This window comes from Balaenoptera ricei, chromosome 1, assembly GCF_028023285.1.
Source record: "Balaenoptera ricei isolate mBalRic1 chromosome 1, mBalRic1.hap2, whole genome shotgun sequence".
NCBI lineage: Eukaryota > Metazoa > Chordata > Mammalia > Artiodactyla > Balaenopteridae > Balaenoptera > Balaenoptera ricei.
Genome location: NC_082639.1, coordinates 150,500,024 through 150,522,638, shown reverse-complemented (window position 1 = coordinate 150,522,638; position 22,615 = coordinate 150,500,024). Strand labels below are relative to the sequence as shown.

The 22,615-nt window shown below is 42.4% G+C and overlaps 1 protein-coding gene across 2 annotated transcripts in view; it reads right to left on the bottom strand.

Annotated features, from left to right (window-relative positions):
* PTPN14 (protein tyrosine phosphatase non-receptor type 14) overlaps nt 1–22,615 on the bottom strand; it is a 173,763-nt gene that overhangs the window by 44,457 nt on the left and 106,691 nt on the right. For both annotated transcript variants that reach the window (XM_059938094.1, XM_059938101.1), the window contains exons 4-7: nt 12,077–12,174; nt 9,694–9,761; nt 2,958–3,028; nt 1,928–2,015 (exon numbers count right to left, since the gene is read on the bottom strand). In XM_059938094.1, the coding sequence (XP_059794077.1) occupies nt 1,928–2,015; nt 2,958–3,028; nt 9,694–9,761; nt 12,077–12,174 (325 nt within the window). The remainder of the gene's footprint in view (nt 1–1,927; nt 2,016–2,957; nt 3,029–9,693; nt 9,762–12,076; nt 12,175–22,615) is intronic.

Below are 22,615 nucleotides of genomic sequence, written 5' to 3'. Positions count from 1 at the left end.
CACGTTGCCAGTAGGTGGGTGCAGAGGTCTGGTGGGAGTGGATGGGGACATGGGAGGGGCAGGCCACCAGGGTGAGACAACGGAAAAAACACATAACGGATACCCGTTAGAACAACTTAGCCAAGGACTGAGGCTCCAGACTCTGTATGACCCATTCCAGAAGCTCCGTCCCTCCGCGCCCACGTGCTCCGACAATACAGGAGGATGGAGGCGGCGGCCACCCCTGTGTTTGTGGAGGGGGAAGGGCAGACCTGTCAGGAAATGGAAGGGACCCCCGCCCTGAACCTTGAAAATTTTTAAGAAACCACTCATGGAAAAACCCACACTAAACATAAATGTTCTTCCCTGGGACATATCCATAACACACTTTTTAAACCTTCCGTGGTCAAGAAGGACCTGTACTAACCCAAAGGGACCCCATCCCCATGTGCAGGTTACCCCTGCACACTTCCCTGGTGGCTCTTTCACTTAGAGCTGACCCCCTCACTGCCCACACGGCTACTGCGGCCCCACCCATCGCCCTTGGGTCGCCAGGACTCATGCGGTCTGTAGGTGGTCACCTGAGTCATGAACAGATATGTGGCGGAGGAAGAAAAAAAAGCAGCAGCCCAGCTGAGTTACACCCACTGGCAGTGAGTCAGCCGTGCCTATCTGCCCACTCGGACTAAGCTCTGGTATCTCCCTTGTACTTTTCCCACTGAAGGACAGACTAGAAAACACATCAGAACCAAGCACGGTGGATTTCAACACTGTCTCCACTGCCTCTATTTCCCACAGTTCAGAATTACTAAAGACAACACAAGCAAATGACCACCATGACAAAACCTCCAACTTCCAGGGCCTGAGAAGTCAGTTTTCTAGAAGTGGAGAAAAGTTTACTGTGATTTTCCAAAATGGCATGACTATATATGGGTGGGTGAAATGGAAGTGGGATGCAGATGGTTTCATAAGGTATTATTGCAAGGAAAATGGATTACAACCCTATGAAGGGCAGCCATTAGAGAAGCAAAAGAAAATTAAACAAATCTAAAAGAGAGCCATTTAGCCTTTTTTGGAAGCTGCGGCCACCCTGCTCGCTTCTACTTGATACACATGGGCAGTTCTCATTAAGGCAAATTGCAAGCGTGCAACAGAGGGGGAACAGAACACTTATACAACAGCCAGCGGAGCCAGTCTGGAGTGAAATGTTTATGCTGCAGCTGCAGGCATCTCCCAAATTGCCGAGATGTGCCAGTTGCTTTAGGTTTCTGATAAAACTCCATCTTTTGCAAAGTGGGTCAGCAGAGAGAGGAAAATGAGTTTGGATGATGGGCTCAGCTCTGTAAATGACCTTGCACCATGACCCCCCAACCACACCCACTTCAGGAGGTGGATTTGTTGCAAAGGATGGGATGTGCTGTAACCACTTCCTAGGCATAGTTTCCAGACAACACCAAACGGGCTGGGAACCCACAACAGAGGCTCTGTAGAGCTGGAGAAATAAAGTATGACTGCATACAGGAAATGTTTCATCCTTCCTCACAAACAATTATCACCGCATCAGCCCAAAGAAGAGAAAAGAAAAGAAGCACGGGCAAGAAAACTGCTGGGGAGGGTCTGTATTAAGGCACGCATGATGTTTGCTCCTTGTCCCATTGGAAGGCTGGATGTGGCCTCGATAAATTCTTGGCACCAAATGGGCTGGTGTTTGGTACTCACTCAGAAGGTTGTCTTACAAATGAGATATTCTGCTGAAGACCACGGAAAGCTTCAAACCCTCTCCGTTACGAAAAAGGGTTTGCTTTACCTAAAGTAAATTGGACTTGCCAGCTAATGCCACGTAGCAGTAAGAAAGCCAAGCCTTCTGGCTCTCTGCTCTCAGTCAACACTGGTTTTCCAAATGCCTGTGCTGTTCTGAGACGGCTGAAGCAAGGAGAGGGTATGCTACCTTCACAGGGAAGATTTCCTGTCCAAAGCCATCCAAACGTTCCACCTCATTGATGTACATAAGCTCAGCTTCTGCTGGCAGGATGCCACTAAAATCAAAAGAGCATCAAAGGAGGAAATGGTTAAGAGCAATAAAGTCAGTGGAAGATCCTACCCTCCTGGTGGCAAATTCCAGAACTGTGGTTTTAGTTCTGGGAAAAGCCATTGTCACCCAACCAACTGTGCAGGCATGGTGCATTACTAAGTAATGCATTAATATATTCCTCAGTAGCCTTTTACTCAACAGGGAATAATAAGAGGAAGGTAAAGTATATAATTAAGAGCCACAGCCCTATAAACACTAAATAATTATTCCAGACATCCTGGTGAATAATGCTGCCTGCTTTAAAAAAAAAAAAAAAAAAAATGTATTTTTCTCCCACCTGGGAAAAAAATCTCCACTGCTAAAAAAGAAAGAAGGAAAAAAGGAAGAAAGGCAAAAGTTTATGAGGATGACATTTTGGGAGCCAAGTAACCAAGATAAGAGAAGAGTCTGGGACCACTGCACATGTCCCAAAGAGCTCCACGTGGCCCTGATCAAGCTCTCAGGGATGCCTTCAATCTCACTCTTTTCCCTCCTGACCTTGACTTTCCCACCCAAAGCAGCTCTTGAGGTCTGCACTCAGCACAAGCAGTCCCAGGCTTCCCAGGTCTGGCAACAGTTTTAGGAGGGTCACAGAGAGGAATTCCTCTGGCCAACAACTCCACATCTGTGTGGGCCAACTGGTGTGAAAGAAAAAAAGGAAAAAAGAAAAAAAAAAGAAAGGGAGGGAGGGAGGAAAAAACAAAAGGGAGAGAGAGAAAAAAAGAAAGAGGAGTGGTAGCACAGTTTTCAAATCTACATGCACTCTCAGAACAGAGCTGAATCACTTGCTACAAGAAACAGAACTGTGTTGACTCAAGCCGGGGCTTGCGGGGAGGGGCCGAACGTCTCCTGCCTCAGACAGGACAGGACGGTGGCCACGTGCTGGGTCAGGCGGCCCCCGCCTTACCTGTGGGCTTTGTGTTCTTGGGCCACCTTCTGTGTCAGCTCCTCCAGAACAGCTTCTTCCAGGGCCAAATCCTACCAAAATGGAAAGCAGTTCAGGTCACTTGCTATTTTGCTTGCAAACCTTAAAAACTCTCTTTTTTCTCGAAGTTGTTCCGGATTAGCTTCACTTCCTCAGTCTCCCTTTACTCCTTTGAATTAAAGGTTGTCATTTTTAGGACAGAGGTTCATTTTTACTTTTGTAACAGGGCTCTCCACTATAACAGGCTATTTCAAGGCATATTTGGGGTTGCCATCTAAATTCTGGAGGATCTGGGAATAGCTCTTTTTTCATTTACCTTCCTCTTCCCTATCTGCCTGCCTCTTGGACTTTTATTAAAAATGCTTTGTAAGAAACAGAAACAGACTCACAGACTTAGAGAACCAACTTATGGTTACCAGGGGGTAGGGTGGGGGGGAAGGGATAGTTAGGGAGTTTGAGATTGACGTGTACACACTGCTATATTTAAAATGGATAACCAACAAGGACCTACTGTATAGCACAGGGAAACTCTGGTCAATATTATGTAACAGCCTAAATGGGAAAAGAACTTGAAAAAGAATAAATACACGTACATGTATTGAATCACTTTGTGGTACACCTGAAACTAACACAACATTGGTCATCGACTATACTCCAATATAAAATTAAAAGTTTAAAAAAATGCTTTGTAAGCGCTTACACGTTTTTAACAATGAGGATATACAGGCAAATGAGTTTCCAGGTCACCATCCCTTCCAAAGCTGAGCCCAAGAAGGGACTGTGCCTGGCCTTTCTATCCACCAGCACAATCCCAGCAAACTAATTCAGAGCCACCTGAAGTCAGAGCTGGCTCATTCAGAGGCTAGTTGATGGGGCCTTGGGAGCAAAAGAGGCCACGACCACTCAGCCGCCTCAGCGGAGCTCCGGAAGGTAACAGGTGGGGAGCTGACCAGCTGGTGTCTCGACCAACTGAATCCCAGGCCCCTGGACCAGTGTTGTGCTGGCTCCCATGAGATTAGAGTAAACTGGACACATTGCTTCCCAACTCCCCTTCAATGACGGCGGGAGTATTTAAAGGGTTTGTTAAACATTGAGCAGGAAAGTGAGATGGAGTCTGGAGGAATACATCCAAGACGGGGAGATCAATCAGTTCCTGAGACACTGACGGGCATGGAGATTCTATAGCTCATCCCATCCCTTTCGGTGACTCCAGCCCAGATGCCTCTGCCCTTCCCAGGTGCAACTTCCACGCCCCCCAGGCTGGTGAGCACCAAGGAGGGCACAGATGTGCTCCGTCTTCCTCTGAGCTCCAGAGGCGGCGTTAGAAGGGGGTCCGAGCTGTGTGTCCCGGTGAACCTTCCAAGGCTCATCAAAGACACTTGACGGGGGGGACTGATGTTTTCACAGAAAACATCCAGAATGCCTCATTCCTTTGGTTCTAAACTATCAGTTATATAAAGATTACGTCCAATTTAACAGCTTTTCATGAAACACTACCCCCAAAAAGGTACACCTCAAAACTGCAAGAAACATCCCATCTCAAATGATGCAACTGGAGAAAATCAATATTTCTTAAAGCTGGAACATGCGAACATAACTGTATATTGGAAATTCTATAGCTCTGCAGATGGTCCTGAGAAACCTTAGAGAAGACGGAGGGAATTGCTGGCAGCTCTCATTTTTCATGTGTTACTGATTAATTTGCTGTTTTCTGTTTAGCCATCCACTGAAACAACTCAAGTCCATGATAGGAAACAAGCTCGATGTTTTCAGTTTTGTGCTGTGGAATCACAAAGATGCCACGTGGCTTAGGAATCCAGCTATGTCTGTGCATCTAGGTACCGAGTATTAGGAATAACTCAATATTAATTTTGAAAAGCTAATAAAAGGCATGTGGCGATAGAATAAAATAAAGATAACTGAAGATCAAAAAGTGCTCCAATAAACTGCTGTCTCCTACTCTGAAAGAAGAAAAAGTCCAAAGGGACCCCTCTGCTATTGTACTCAACCCCACCACCTCCATCTGTGTCTGGGGCCTCCCTGAGGTATGTGGTCCCACCACAGGGCCAGGCGAGAGTGGCTGCGCTCGGATGAAAGATGGCAGAGAGCGAGCCTGCACACAGCTGCACACCTGGGGAGCGCCCTGTGTACTTAACTTTGTTCTTTGCTCGGCTGCAGAAATGCCATTTGACAAATTCGGTTACTTTATAAGATCAAACACAGCCATTCATCCCATCTTCCCTCCCCCACCAAAGGAATGCATTCTTCCCTTTGAAAGCTCTAGTGGAACCAAGCAGAAAGTTTGCAACCTTCCATGGCTCCCCACTGCCTACTCAATTAGGTCAACACCTGGGCCTGGCATTCAGACCATTCTTCGGTGTGACTCAGCCGTCCCTTCAGACCTCTTCTCTCAAGGGTTCAAGACCTCAGGCCGACTCTTCCTAACACAAACTGCTTTCATGTCTCACTCCATCTTTCAGGTCTTGACACACCTACCACTCCCTGGACAGGGCTTCCATATCCTCTCGCGTGGGACAGAAGCCTTTCCCCCTCTGGACCTACCTCTTCCGCCCTGTGTGTCTCTCTTAGAGTTCTTACCATAGTCTACCTATTGTCTTTCTTACATAGTTATTTGGATACTCATCTTACCCTTTATCCTTGTCTCCCTCCCTCTACTAGATGACAGGCATCTAAGGTCAGCAAGCAGCAAGCCTCCACATTGCCTCCAGGGCCCATCTCAGGGCTTTGAACAATGCCAGCTTATAAACTCTCAACATACAGTAGACGATCAATAAACATTGATTGAGCTGAGCTGAGCTGAGCTCAATATGCAACGTGTCAGTTTCATATTGTCAAGCGAGGGTTTTTTGGTTTTTGTTTTGTTTTAATTTTTATAGGTGTATAGTTAATTTACAATGTTGTGTTAGTTTCTGCTGTACAGCAAAGTGAATCAGTTATACATATACACATATCGACTCTTTTTTAGACTCTTTCCCCATATAGGCCATTACAGGGTATTGAGTAGAGTTCAAGTTACGCGAAGCCGCTGAATGATAATCTATGCACTCTGCTTGTCCTCTGTCTGCTCACATTTCAAAGTGCATAGAGTATTGTTGCCTGGAAAGCACACTCTTCAGCATCCTGTGCTTGCCTAACAGAGACAGAAAAATAATGCTGATGATAATAATAATATGAGGACAATGATGATTATGATGACAACTAAATAAACACTTACTGAGAATTTACCATGTGCCCGATTAAGTCCTTCACGTGCGTTCTCTCCTTTTAGCCTCACAGTCAGATTAGGCTTGTTATCCTCAGTTTTAGATAAGAAAATGGAGGCTTTGGTTAAATAACTTGCCCAAGTTTGTACAGCCAGTAAGTGGCACAGCCAGGATATGGGCACAGAACACTTGACCCCTATACTCTAAACCTCCTGACCACAGGCCACAGGGTATCGAGGATACAACAGGGGTCAGGGTCGTGGGGCGGAGGAGAGGATACATGACTGATGGCAGAAGCCTAGGAATATTCACGATTCAGATATGCATGCTGATATCAGCTTCTGCCATGTCATCCTGAGGGCTGTCCAATAGGACTTTCTGGAATGATGGAAATGTTCTATAGCCAAGCTTTCCAGTACAGTAGCCATGAGCCACATGTGGCTATTGAACATTTTTTTAAATGTAGCTAATGCAACTGAGGAACTAAATTTTTAATTGTATTTAATGCTAATTAATTTCAATTTGAATGTAAATAGCCACTGTCACTAGCAGCTACTATACCAAAGAGGGAAGTTTTAGATCCAAGGACAACAACATCAATATCTGTCTGGCATAGTGAGACTGAATGAGGTCTTTGTTGTTTTAATATCTGATTTGCTTAGAGCCCAGCAGAGGCATGGTCTTATTCTCAAAAAGGTATGATACACAAAATAACTCCTTTGCTGCTTTATAGCACTATAACCTGTCAAAGCATTTTACCACCTACAAACTCATACATCTCATGCTCGTAATCACCTTTGAAAATTCTCCTGATCTCTGCCTAAAGGCTATGTGATAAAGACCTTTAATGAGAGAAAGGTAAAAACAAAAAAAAAATTGTGAAAAATTATCAACCCAATTCATTGTCTCCATTTGACACAAACATACACGTTCTCTAAAATTCTAAGGTATCACTTTCACTTTCCTCCCGCCGAGCACACCAGAAAACATCCTGACTTTTGAGTGAGCTTCTGAGATGTTACAGATATTGACACCAAGTCCTATGAAGAACTTCTCTGCTAAGTAATATGCTAATCTCTTTGAATGGAGGTTGATTTAATCGGTGGAATTAATAAGGCATAAAAAACAGCAGGGCCAGCAGATAATACTGCTATTATCTTGGTGGGAAGAAGAATAAGGAGAGAGCTATTCATAAAAAGTTAGAGATTTTGCAGTATTTCCCTAACCTAGAAGAATAAGGTTAAGTTTTCGACCACTTTAGAGAAACGGTAACCCTTGTACACTGTTGGTGGGAATGTAAACTGGTGCAGCCACTGTGGAAAACAATAGAGAGGTTCCTCAAAAACTAAAAATAGAACTACTATATGACTCAGCAATTCCACTCCTGGGTATATATCTGGAAAAAAAAGAAAACACTAATTCTAAAAGATACATGCACCCCAATGTTCATAGCAGCAATATTTACAACTGACAAGCTACGGAAACAACTTAAGTGTCCGTCAACAGATGAATGGATAAAGAAGATGCGGTATGTGCATGTGTGTGTACGTGTATGGATACACACACAATGGAATACTACTCAGCCATAAAAAAAAGAATGAAATTTTGCCATCTGCAACAACATGGATGGACTTGGAGGGCATTATGCTAAGTGAAATAAGTCAGACAGAGAAAGGCAAATACTGTATGATATCGTTTATATGTAGAATCTAAAAAAATACAACAAACTAGTGAATATAACAAAAAGAAGCAGACTCACAGATATAGAGAACAAACTAGTGGTTACGAGTAGGGGAGGAAGGAATGGGAGGTACAGATTACTGGATATAAGAGAGGCTTAAGGATGTACTGTACAATATGGGGAATACAGCCAACATTTTGTAATAACTGTAAATGGAAAGTAACCTTTAAGAATTGTATAAAAATTTTAAAAAAATTTTTTTTAAGTTTTGGACCAATTAGATTCATCTCATCACTGACACAGGAAATAACTGCAACCTTACTTACCCTAGTCTCTCAAAACTTAAAACCTTTGTCGCCAGACCCTCTACTTTCTCCCATATGCCATAGTAGTTTAGATGCCAAGCTCTGCCCACTGTACTTCCAAAATATCTTTTGCATTGCTTTTTTGTTTTCATCTTCACTGCCAACACCTCATTCCTGTGTCTTGCCGAGAACACCACAACAGATTCTTATCTGACGTCCTTCCGCAAACGGTCTCATTACTCTAATCCAGTGGTCCTCAGAGTATGGGGTCCGCGAACCCCTGGACGGAGCCCACACGTTCTAACTCCTCAGATGTTTCAGGCTTCTCTGCCACCGCTCCCCTCCGCACCACTGAGCGGCCGTCAGCCTGGCCAGCTGGCTCCCACCCAGTTACGCAGGCCACCTCGCCTCTGCTTCTTCTCCCTCTGTCTACAGCATCCCTTGCTCCTTCCCTCTCTGCCTGCTGCAATGCTGCTCATTCTTTAAGGTGCAGCTCACACACCATTAGTCTTTCAACCTACACTCAGCTCCCAAAACAGGTAACCTCTCCCCACATAAAATCCCTATCATACTTTGTTACACTTGGATTTGCATTAGGATTTTGCAAACTTCCTATTGACTCAGCCACTTTGTCGTTGCCCTGAGAACAAGCACCGTTTCTTATATAACTTTATCCCTCAGGGGAAAAAGAAGTGGTAAATGCTCGTGATTTCTAAAATCAGAGCCGGAATGTTGGAGTGGGTATAGCCTTTCCCTAAAATGGTTTTTCAAATGTTTTAACTTTCCTCGTGAAAGCTCTTCTCAATTACTCCAAAGCTACCAAAAAACAAACAAAAATACTCCAGGGATAAAAACCTAGCCTCATGCCTAATTTAACCCAGGAATAAACATTTTACTCCATGGACACATTCAACAGACTTTTATGCATGCAAATTATGTGCCAGACAACAGTGGACGAGATAGATAGGGTCCCTCCTTGAGGACCATAGAGCTGACATTCCAGCTGACAATAAAAATGAAAGAAAGAATGAACACGTTCAGATACTGAAAGAGCTCTGAAGTACACGCATAAAAGGGCAGGAAGTGCCGGATGGTTGGAGTGTATAATACAGATGGTCAAGGAAAAGGAAGGCTTCCCTGAGGAGGTGATATTGGAATCAAGACCTGAATGACAAGTCATAAGAAGACCTGGGGTCGAGCATTCCAGGCAGAGGAGGCGCAGTACAAAGGCTCTGGGATGGGACCAAGCTGGGTGTGCTCAGAAAGGAAGACAGAACATAGTAGTGGAGGCTAGTGTGATGGGGCCGGGGGCAGGCAAGTGTCTTGAGGAGGTAAGAAGAGGCATCTTTACCTTTCTCAGTGTCTTACAAAACTTGTCCCTACTTTATAAATGCAGGGACATTCTCCCTAAGGAATATGTGTGTAGATTCCTCTGAGATTTTCAAAGGAAAGAATTAAATATCCAAAGAAGGTAGAAAATTAATTAAGAAAAAGGAAATTACACTTACCATTGGAAATAGCACATATTCTCTGAGGAAATCCTGAGAATCAAACTGATTATAGTCTCCAAAATCAGCTGAAAAGAAAAGAAGGGGAAGGAGTCTTTATTATATGACATTAAAGATGGAATAAAATAGGGTAAACTTATCACCACATTTACTCTCGCCACTTTATCCTACTTCTGTACTATTATTAAATAAAAACAGTGCCAAGATGGGTTTGATGCTACTCCCACTTTTACATAGCAATAATGTAAATATCAGCACGTGAGCACCGCTACATAATTTTCTAGAAAGAATGGGGAAATTTGAAAGTGATTCCTAAGCTATTTTAAAAAGTTAAAACAAATCTATATTTATCTTTTTATTAAGTATTCACCAACACATATCTTAATAATATCTGCCAAGGGGACTTTTCAACTCAAGGTTAATTTAGAGAACTGAAGAGCCAAACCCATCTGCATCTCTTCATATATTTGAAGCTGGAAATTCCCACTGTAAATCACCCTTGGCAAGCATCCTTGCAAATTTTTACACCTTCTAAACAACTCCACATGTTATAAGATGCCCAAAATTCTGTTTTGTCCTGTTTTCATCTCACAGTTGTAAGTTTGAGCACATGTAAAATGAATACAGTGAGCCTCTATCATAAATCTATAAACGTCTTGCTTCTAATCCTACTTGCTCTCAAAAAAAAAAAAAAAAAAAAAATTCAAAACAGCATGAAATTTTAATTTCATGTAAAATGTTTAGCATCAGGTAGAAATGGATTCAGGTATCTTTTAGGTAACAACAGCTAGAGAGTGAGGGTATCCACACAGAAGGCCAGTGTAAAGACGTTACCAAGAAGGCAAAGATGTACCTACAAGCTCAGCACATAACTAATTACAAGGTGAGGTACTCAGGAACACCAAAGATCGTGAGCTTTGCCTAATTCCAAGGTCAGTTATCTGTTGTCATGTTTCATCACAACTTTTATCTCTGTTGATGTGGCTTTCTAACTGCCCAATAAGGGTTCTCAGAAAAATTATTTTACAAATATTATAGCTAGAGGAGGTTTCATCAGACTGAACAGTGAGCTTCAAGGACCCAAGGAAAAGGGAACCCAGAGTAAGTTCACCAACTTCCTTCAGCCTGAAAGCTACCACTAGGGTCCTCCAATATCCAGGATGCCTGTAAATAGCCCAGTGATTAAAGAGTGAGAGGGAAAAAAAGAGAGTAAGTGAAAAGGAAGCATTTTAAAGGAGAAAGACCCAATTCGAAGATGAGGGACCCATTGGATCTTCTCTCTCTTCTCCCCATTAAGGGTGTCTTCTCCACTGTTTCAATGATTTTTCAGGTATAACCACGGATGGTTTTGTTATATCGTTCTGGGCATTGCTCCTTCCCCTTCCAGCCTTTAGGTGAACAGATGAGATACAACATATTTTGCGTACTTCCAATCCACAGGGTAACAGGAGAAGTTAACTACTAGGAATCATACGTCCAACAAAAATCGCTAACCCGCTAATATCCCAAAAATGAAAGTTATCAAGGAAAGGCTGCCTCTTTAGACATTTCAAACCCAAAAGGTTTAACTTCAGTGCAGTTACAGATGGGAAGTTCAGTTCTCAGCTTCTACAACAACAATCCACACAGCAAGGACTTGGAGGCTGGCAGGCTTGCATTTGGACGGTATCTGATTTTAAAGAAAATCATGACTACAAGGGAAACTTGTCTCTCTTTAAAAATTATACTTTTATCTTGTTTTCAACATGACTAAAGACAATGAAGCTACCACTCAATAAAGAGTAATGTATAAATATATGTAAAAAATTACATGGTGTGTTACGTAAATATGTGTAACAACTTAGAGAAGATAAAAACATAGGTGTCTGATCAATCTAAGTAGGACAAGTTGAAAGATAAATGTACTCTAACACACATTTGTTGTTCCACATTACAATCTTGCATTCTAAATTTCTCTCTTTAATTGTGTCGGAATAAATTACACTATAATGTTTTAAGCTCTCACACTTGAAACTGATGTGAAAGTCACACAGTCATAGCGTCAAGCCACAAAATATGACCATGTTGGGCAGTGAAAAAATTCTAAGAAAATGTTCCACCAACCCTGCAATGTAGCTTTACTTAGAGGCGGGATGAAAGCTGCTGCTTCTTCAAATAAAACTAAAATTATACAAGCATGAGCAACTTGCAAACAGCTTTGAGAAATCCAACATCCTGCCTCCAAAAATCACTATCTCTGCATTTTTAATGTAAGATACCTTGAAATGAAAAGTGAGAGTTACTAAGGGATTGTTTAAGTAAATTTAACTTTCCCTCTGAGAGGCCAGCAACACCAGCATCCAACAGAAGACGGACTGTCACACACCGGTCCCCACTCTCTTACCTTGCACAGCTAGGCCCGCCAGCCGGATCACCTGTTCCAGTGTACATCGCAACCGCCCTTCAAGCACGTCTTTTTTGACTTGCAGGTAATACTGATATCTGTTCATGGAAACAGAAGAACAAATAACCTTAAAAACACATACTTGGAATACATTCCCATGACATCGATGCCTCTGGATGTGAAACCTTGTGTACACAGCAGGATACACAGGTGATGTCGATAAAGGTCAGGTCTATAAAAGATGGAAAGTGACCTCTGCCTGTGTTTATCTTTGTTTGATGTGGCAGGTGCCATGTCCCGTTCACTCTGAGTTCGAGAGTGTTCTCATCACATCATTTCACTGTGGGCCGGCAGGATGAACTACTGATAAGGACCAGCTCTTCACAACAAGAGACGGAGAACAAAAACGCTCTTCCACACCTCGACGACCACAACAGCACAGCTGCCAAAGCCATATTCAACAGTGTGTGCACTCCTGAAAAACTTCTGGAAACACACCATTTCTTAAACCCCAAGGCTTGGGGGCGTAGAAGACAAATAGGCCAAATCATTGAGAATTCTGCTAATGCACAGGATAAAGCTTTTCAGATCCAGGTTCACCCTCCATGTCTGTGACTCACAAAAAATCTAATCATATGTGATACGGAGCCTTCCAACCCAAAGTACATCCTCCAAGCAGCAAAGTTCAGACGGACAGACTCTGCCCATACACAATATCAACCTCAGACTAGACCACTGTTCTAGAAACTAATACAGTGTTATTGTTTCCTCGCCAATAAAATCGCACTTAGAATTACCTAAGCACTTAGAAATCTCCTCACTCCAAACCTTTACATCCCAGGACTCCACTTCCTTTGACCATACTCTTAGAACACAGCTACCTCTAGAACAGTCACACTTTTTAGGCATTAATTCTTGGCAAATGCTAACAACCTTTTTGCCCCTGGTAACCATAACTCTGTACTTCTTCAAAATTTTGGCATGTCAATCAAGGGAACTCAGGAGTGACCCAAAGCCCAGCTCTCTTGGAGAGAGGCAATCAGCCCTGAGAGCTAATTATTGCTGCCTCTACCTTGATATCATGGACATCATAACATATCAATCCAACACCTATTTCAGCAGAAGAATCAGGCTCGACAAAATAGTCTCTACTTCGCTCCTCTTGGGTTTACGGGACAGGATAAAGACAACCATGTCTGTCTCTGGTGGGAAAACCTACACTCAAATTAGAAGGACCAACACTCGGAGTTATCTAAAGTTTTTTATAGTCAAACTTAATGTCTAATAGAAAAACAACCTATTTTTCCTACTACCATTCTATCTTTCACCTAAAGTATTCAAAATCATTTTACAAGGTCCAGTATCGAATCAATAATTTGACTTCTTGCCAATATCAGTTGACTAAATCAATAAATGTACCTAACAAGTACCTTGACTGCTTTTCAGAGACAAGTCCCTGGTACCTGTAGAAAACCTTTGTGTCCACTCACCGCTCTGAGCTCAGTGGACACTGCCCTGCCCTCACCTAGTCATTATATCCTTAGTTGGTTAGAGGTATCATGGATTCTAAATCCCAACAAATAGGACAGAGGTTTCATATAAGAACTTGTGATTAAAAATCTTTTGTTGGTAATGAAGTGGCAGCTCTGCTGTTTCTGAATGTGCACAATTTGGAGCTAATACTAGATAGGATACTTTGAAAAATCCTGTGAAGTTGAAGGCACCACCTTTCTCTGTGTGTGTGTGTGTGTGTGTGTGTGTGTGTGTGTGTATTTTTTTTCTTTGTTGAGGGAGTTTCTGGCAATAATATATGATAGAGGGAAAAGGGGAAGTCATGACCTGCCTCTTCATTCTTCATAGGAGAGAATCAGAGTAAATGAAAACATTTCGAAGCAATAATTGTAAACGAATTAAAAGAAACAGCATGAGAGTGAATCAAAGTACTGAAGACTAAAGAAACCTGAATCACTGCAGTTAAAATATGCCATGTTACCTTCTGGCTTCCTTTTTTCCCCAGTTCACTAAGGTCAAGTCCCCAAGCTCTGGCATATTTTTCAAATGTTTCACATAAGGTGAGTTACCATCACAGAAGGGTGGTCCCATACCTTCCCATGATCCACGTGCCTGCCGTGTGCCTGCATGTCTCCCATTTCAAGGGGAAAGAGACAGCCAGCCTGCACATGGCAAGTGCCAAGGATCGCAGGTTCCATGGTTTCATTCAGCAAACCAAGAGCTCCAACAAAAATGCTTTACACTAGCACCTTTGCTTCAAGGAGTATGCATCCTATCGAGTCCAAGCAAAGCTCAGGGCTTTTATAACCTTACTTAAATAACAGATTTTTGCCTAAAAACATAATCTAACGATGCACACTATTAGTTCATCTCCTAGGAGAAAGCTCAGTAAAACCTGAACTAAGAGGGAAACACAGGCTTCAGAAGCTTTCTTCTCACGCGAAGCTACAGCACATGTTTTCTGTTGCGCCCTCCATCTTCCTTCATGGTTTTTCCTCAGCACCCGCTGCCATACTCCTTCCCTGTCCCCAGCCTGGTTCTCGGTTTTCCTCTAGCGCCTGTCTTGTGCCTCTGGGCCAGTTCTCCAGGAAACAGTAAAAGGTCCACTCATTCATGTGAGGAAACTTTTCCTTCAAGAGATTTTAGGAATTGCCTGGGAGCCATTCATGGAAGATCTTTTATGTTTATAACCTAGCCAGTTCTCAAAAAGGAGAACACCTTCCTGTAGAAACCCAGGCAAGCAAGGGGGTCCTTAGTCATCAAAGACCTTTTAAGTGCCAAGAGTTCACTGTGAAAGCAGATAGGTCTTTGAAGAAGAGCCACTTAGAATCTGAAGACCACACTTTCAAAACTGGGGGAATAAGAAGAAAAGAGGGATGACGAAAAGTGTTAACATCATCCTATGGCCAGAGGAGCCCGCTGGGTCTTTCTTCAGAAAAATGAAAGGATATTTAATTTTTTTTGTTAATAAAAACAAAAAAAAAACAACCAAAGAACTAAAAAACAAAATCTCACGATAGGAAGGAATGTTAGTGTTTATTAAAGAAAGGTACAATGGGATTCTAAAAACAACAGCAAGAACAACACGCACAAAACCCAAAAACCCAAACAAACCAGAAGACACAATTTCAAGGTGGGAAAGGATAGTAACGTTTGCCTACACGTCCGTCCTATTCAAACAGTGTTTGAAACTCTTCTACGTGCATTCACTCCTTCGTATCTGGAGTTGTTTGACTCATTTTCTGCTCTCGAAGCCCAGGAGACACATGGATATTAACGAATATTCATTAAGCACTTCCTGTACATCTAAGTCGGCTGGATGCCGAGGACATCCTGGAGAAGTCTAAGACAGTCTGCCCTGCAGGGATGCTCACCATCTCTCGGGCCACCGCTGTCACGTTTCTCTCTCCAGTGCACTATTTAAGGGTTTAATGTTTAAGAACCAACGAGAAAAGCATCCTAAAAGGTGTTATCCTAGCATTATCTGCCACAGCTAGGGCCTTTTACACGTCACCTTGGAGGCAAAAATGATCTGCTGAGACCTTGGGAAATATAATCCACAGCACCCAGCAAAACAATAGTTATAGTTTTCTTACCCTGCTGATCCCAACTTTCATCCACAATTATCACTTCTATAAAATGTATAAGCAGGTTCCATTTATTATAGATCCATCCCACACTAGGCAACAGCAAATCCCAATCCACTAGCAAGGAACACCAGGATTGTTCCCGGTCATTTAGGTTAAATGTAGGCTTGTGCTGGGAAGCAAAACCAAGGAGCTGAAGAATGCAATGCCCCTTCCTGCAAGCCATCCAGACTACGAGAGAATCTGAACAGCGTTAATGATACGGTGTGATTGCCATTTGAGATTGTGGATATTACTACATGAGATCACAGAAACAAGAATGGAATCTGAACCACTTTGCTAATTGACTGTTTGCTACATTTCTGCTCAAAAGGTACTCTTATAAGATATAATAATTCTATCCTATATGAAGACCAAATTAGAGAATATGAGCTGAAATTCTATTTCTAGAATGTTTGGTTTTTGCTTATTTTTGATTAGAGATTCAATTCTAACAGCAGTAAAATATAACACTGAATCCTATTTTGGAAACATGCAATTTCATGGAAGTATACTCCACTCCACCCTGTCATAGCTTTGGGTGGAGGGGAAAAGAAAAAAAAAAACCAATCCTTGTGCCAGGAAAGTAAGTATTTGCCAACTTTCCAAAGGGATCCTCTTTGAAAACCCAAACCCACAAGGAAAGCTTTTAAATATTTTTTATATTCAAAGACCTGGAAATAGTCCATCTGACTGCTGAGGTCCAATGAATGGTTTTAGGTGAAGATTTTGCTCTCCCTCTAAGAATTGGTGAACATAATTATGCTTATTGAATAAGGGTAACATTTCTATTTTCAGGTTTTTGTTTTGTTTTGAGTCTCCACAGATTAATTTGTGGATTGAATGCAAGTTTCTCTGGGTGAAGCAGTAAAGGCTTCCTGATAATCGGTGCTATTAAACATCACACCTGGAAACTGACAGACACTATAAACCCACCCCTAGACATCTCATCTATCTGGAATACTTCTATCCAAACTCAAGAAAATATGTGACTTCTCCATGTCCTTTCCTCCCCCTAAGATTCTGAAAAGAAAGTTTAAAAAAATGCCACACTGAGTTAAATCAGTAAAGCATGCATTCAGTACTTCTGCCAGTGGTATCAAAGGACTCTTTCAAAATTACTCCCCATAACATTATCCTCAATGTTTACAGATGTACTACTAAGATCTTTCCTCTCTTATTTTAATTTATATATGAGGACTTTATCTAAGCACTTATGCAAGTATATTTCACATGCAGGTCTGTTAATACTTCTCAGATTGAGAAATTCCACACGGCATTCTGGAAAGTATGGACTGTACTGCCACAGAACCACAAATAAGGCAAGAGAACCCAGAGGCCGAGTACGTGCAGCTTTTAAAATATTCCTCCCACCCCTCTCACACGTGAAGTATTCATCCCAAGTCCAGTTCAGCAGAAATGCCTCAAATAGGGAATAGCCATGAAAATCTGAAAACTTTAAGATGTGATTTTGGTTATGCCTCTACCCAAGGGCTCAGCATAACTCAGCCTAAATCACAGGATGGTGGAGACAGGAGGACGGTAGGCCACTATCACTGTTCTGAATGCTGTCACTCTCCATGGGGCCTCCCCTCCCAGAGGGTCATAGCTGAATTAACTCTGCGACTAGCTTTGGGATCAGTGAAATGGAGGAGGGAGTGACACACACGCCAATCCCAAGCAGAAGCCTTCCAAGTCCATGCCTGGTTCCCAGCTCCGCTTCCCTCTGCCCTGAGACCTGCAGTGTCCAGGTAACACTGCTGCCTGCTTAGCCTGAGCCCCAGGGAAAGAAGGCAGTGGACACAGCACACATGTAAGGTAGCAAGAAATGAGCCTTTGGCTCTGAAAGCCACAGAGAGGTGGAGGTCATATACTACTGCAGCATGACTTAGCCTAAGCTACTTAATAAGGGAAGGATTTCAAAAACTCACGCCCAGCTCTTTTGCTTCTAGAGAAGAAAACTCTGTTGAGGAAGGAGAATGACTTGCCCAAGGTAACACTGCTCCTTGAAGGCAGGACCACACAGACCAGAGCCTGGAGCTCCTTTTCTGCATGGCAACCTCAGAGGTGAGGAGAGTGGGATGGGATTCCCAGCCACTGTAGGCAAGTCGTCAATTTCACTGAAGTCTAAAAATAGAAATGAAAATACAAACACCACTTCTGGGTGATTTTCATGATCCCAATGCTTCTAAGGAAGGGCTTCAACAACCAAGCTGCCCTCCCCTCCCTCGTCTGTGCCACAGCATATGAGACAAGCATTGACATAGAAGCTTTTCTGTAAAAACATATTACATGACATGTTTCATACTTTGGCCCTTGGATTATTCAGATCTGTTTTTTCTCCCAGCAGCAGCCTCTGGGATATTTCACTTTCCCCCCTGAGGTAGAAGGAAGGGAAAGGAAACTGAGTTATGCATTCTAACGACTCACTGACAACTTCATAAGATGCATAGAGGGATAAAAGTAAAATCTAGAGATCGGGGTCTCCAATTAATAGGCTCCTACCTGGAAGGAGAGGCTGTACACAGAAGCAGGTGCAAACTGGGCCCTCAAATGTAAATGTTTCCAAATGCAACATTTTTAAAAAAGTAAACAGCAGTTCATCATCAGTATCACAGTCTTTACTGCCTTGCTTTGAGTAAAGATATTTCTATACTATGGATCATTAAAAGTTACCCAGACTTCACTCTGCTAGTGAAGTTACCCAGACTTCACTCTACTAAGGTATTAATAACACTTGAAGCTGTCTGATCGGTGCATACCACCCATGCATCGATCTCTTTTACCCCCACTGCCCAAGGATATCTGAGACAGAAAGAAAACGCTCTTTTGTAGTTAAAAACAGGTCAGTGGGGCTTCCCTGGTGGCGCAGTGGTTGAGAATCTGCCTGCCAATGCAGGGGACACGGATTCGATCCCTGGTCTGGGAAGATCCCACATGCCGCGGAGCAACCAGACCCGTGAGCCACAATTACTGAGCCTGCGCGTCTGGAGCCTGTGCTCCGCAACAAGAGGGGCCGCGATAGTGAGAGGTCCGCGCACCGCGATGAAGAGTGGCCCCCGCTTGCCACAACTAGAGAAAGCCCTCGCACAGAAACGAAGACCCAACACAGCCATAAAATAAAATAAATAAATAAATAAACCCAAAGTTTAAAAAAAAAAAAAAAAAACAGGTCAGTGGAAGCACTCTGTGCACTCTAACTACGGACCTGCAGTGTCACTGCTGCTGTCAGACAGCTACATCTGCCTTTCCCTCCTCTGCAGTTCAAGGTCAGTCAAACCCTCTTATCTCTTCCCATGTGCATGGTCAGCAGAGATGTGACAGTTTAGAGAGGGGGAGCACATGAGGACCATCCTTAAACTCCTCAGTCTGTGAAGCTTTTCCATAAAACTACTGGGGTGGGAGGACCAGAGAGAGAAACCAGATTGTTTTGTCATTGTTATTATTAAGAAAAGGGTAAGACTTAAAATGTCTTTTCCTCACTAGAAAACTCCCTTTACAATCAGCAATATCAGAAGAGTCTTGCTAGAACGTACTGGAAACCCAGTTCTCCCAGGACAGTGCAGTAGGTACCAAAACATTCGCATTGCTTTCTGGTCGGCATTATATTGGGCAAATGAGAAATAAATGTACACGCTTTCTACCATAAAAGACAAAACGTGGGAGGTGGGGGGATGTTGGGGACAAGCTGTCCTAGAATTCTGGGACACAGGATGGCAAAGAGGATAATTTTAACTCTTAGATGGACAGAGGTACCAACGTGAGAGAAACAGCACATCCCAGCCATTTCCAAGAGTGTTCACAGCTGTAAATCCAGATAAGGTACAGGGTGGCCCACCCTGCTCTCCACCTGCCAGGACCAGATAAACAGTACATACGCGGGCATGGAACCAGACAAACGGGAAGGCTTGCCTCCCTCGGCCCCTCTGTCCTCAAAGCCCCCGAGAAGACTTCAGTTTGTGATTATTCAGGTATAATCATGTGTTTGGTTCCTGAGCCATGCACTATCTAAAATCTTTTCTATGTAATGAATGTTCAAGTTGACAGTCAATTAAAACTCTGCATCATCAAGCAGCTGACAAAGTCAGCGTTCCCGCAGCTATGCAAAATTGAAATAAACCAACAGGGAGGAAGAAAAGAAAGGAAAAGGCTAAAACCATAACTCGACAAAGAGAACCTTAAAAGGAAAAGTTTTTCTTTTTGCCTTTTTTACACCACAAGCCAACACACGTGCGTACGTGAAAATACAAACATGTGCACACACTCAAACACATACAGACGAGACTGTCCTGGCAGAACTTCAGTTCCAGAGATTTTCAACATTCACTGATCAATATCCTATCTTGCCAGAGACACCTAACTTCTTACTGAGACTCCTTAAGTTTCAGTGAGTCAAAGGATTGCAATTCTTTCCTAAAAAGGATAATGTTTGTTTAAATGCACACAAACACACACAGGCCTTAATGCGAGTGAAAAAAGGCCAATAATAGCCAGGTGTTGCAAAAGAGAAAAGCATGCCACAGCCTGATCCTTGCTTTCTGCTCCTGAACTCCTGCATTAATTACAACAAATTACAGGGCATCGAAGTATAGTTTATATGTATGATAAACTCCCTAATAATAGCCTATAATTTAATCAGGGGTTCTCTTTAAAATAGAAAATCTCATTCTCTACAATACATCCTAGAGAGAGAGCATGAATACCCTGACAGCACTTCTTTCTGTCCCATTCTACGCTATTGGGTACAGATTTCTCTATAGCAACCACACCAATGGAATCTTAAAGAGCCAAATAGGTTTCACTGCTGTGGACTGTGTTGCCTTGAACTAGGAAGACAAGGCAACAGCACTAGAAATACGCAGGCTCAAAAGAAAACACTGTCCTCAAGTGTGTGATGTTAAAACAGAACGTGGGTCTGTTTTGCTCCGGCTTAAAAATCTCCAATGACTTGGCAGAGTTCAGCAGTTCCTCAAAAGTTAAATATGGAGTTATCATCTGACCCAGCAATTCCACTCCTAGGTATATACCCAAGAGAACTGAGACTATGTGTTCACAAGGAAACTTGTACACGAAGAGCCACATCATTCATAATAACCAAAAAAGAGGAAACAGTCCAAACGTCCATCAACTTATGAATGGATAAACAAAATGTGGTCTATCCATACAATGGAATATTATTTAGCCATAAAAAGGAACAAGGTATTGATACATTGCGACAACACGGATGAACTCTGAAAATATTATGCTAAGTGAAGTAACTCAAGACACAAAAGGCCACATATTGTATGATTCTATTCATATGAAATGTCCAAGAACAGGCAAATCCATAAAGACAGAAAGTAGATTAGTGGTTGCCAGAGGCTGGGAGACAAGGGGAGGGGGACTGCTAATGTTATGAAATTAGATAGCGGTAACGGTTGCACAACTTTGCATACATAGTAAAAACAACTGAATTGTATACTTTAACATGGTTAAAATAGTGAATACCATGTTATGTGAATTTTATCTCAACAAAACAAAATATCCAATAACCCTAATCAGGAAAAACTTCAAACTCCTGATACAGTACACCAGACTCTTCATGATCCACTCAGAACTACTTTCTTTTTAATTTCATGTCTCACCACACAGCATATACTTGAGTTTTAATAAGTTTACTGTGCTTCCCAATACCACCCCCTTCCTGTTTCCTCCGTCTGAATGCCCTTGCCCATCCTTCTCCATTTGGACAATCATCTACTCATCCTTCAGAGCCCTGTTGAAATGTATGTCCTTTTGTAAAAGCTTCCCAAATCCTCTCAACCAGTTAGTGAACCCTCCTCCCAGCTCTGAAAGCATGTCACCCAGGTGGTACCCTGCACTGTTGTCAGCACCTCTCCCGCTCCACACAGACTGGGGACTGGGTGGACTGGGTCTTACCATTTAATGTCAGTACCTGGTGCCAACTAGACACTAGATAAATGTTTCTGAGTAGATGAAATACTGACAGAGAAACAAAGACGGAGGGAGGAAGCGAGACTAGTCACCTCATAGGAAGATTATTAGATGTTATTTCTATGGTATGAAAGAGGCACCTGAAAGTTTCAGAAATGTAACCCATCACATATCTGTTTTTTGGCAAAGGGAAACAATATTCCTTCAAAGACCTAGAATAGTCAACACAACGTTAAAGGAGAAGAATCATGTTGGAGGAATGACACTACCCGACTTCAAGACTTACTATAAAGTTACAGTAATCAAGACAGTGCGGTATTGGCAAAAGAATAGACAAATAGATCAATGGGACAGGATAAAGGGCCCAGATACAGACCCACATAAATACAGTCAACTAATCTTTGACAAAGGAACAAAGGCAATACTATGGAACAAACATAGCTTCTTCATCAAATGGTGCTGGAACAACTGTGAATCTACATGCAAAAAAATGAATCTAGACACAAACCTTACACCTTTCACAAAAATTAACTCAAAATGAATGACGGACCTAAATGCAAAATGCAAAACTATAAAAATCCTAGAAGATAACATAGGAGAAAATCTAGATGACCTCGGGCATGGCAATGGCTTTTTAGATACAACAACAAAGACACAAATTCATGAAAGAAATAATTAATAAACTGGACTTCATTAAATTTAAAAACCTCTGCTCTGTAAAAGACAATATCAAGAGAATTACAAGACAAACCACAGGCTGGGAGAAAATATTTACAAAAGACACATCTGATAGAGGTCTGATCCAAAACATATAAAGAACTCTTAAAACTCAATAATAATAAAACAAATAACCCAATTAAAAAACAAGCCAGGATTTCCCTGGTGGCGCAGTGGTTAAGAATCCACCTGCCAATGCAGGGGACGCGGGTTCGAGCCCTGGTCCAGGAAGATCCCACATGCCGTGGAG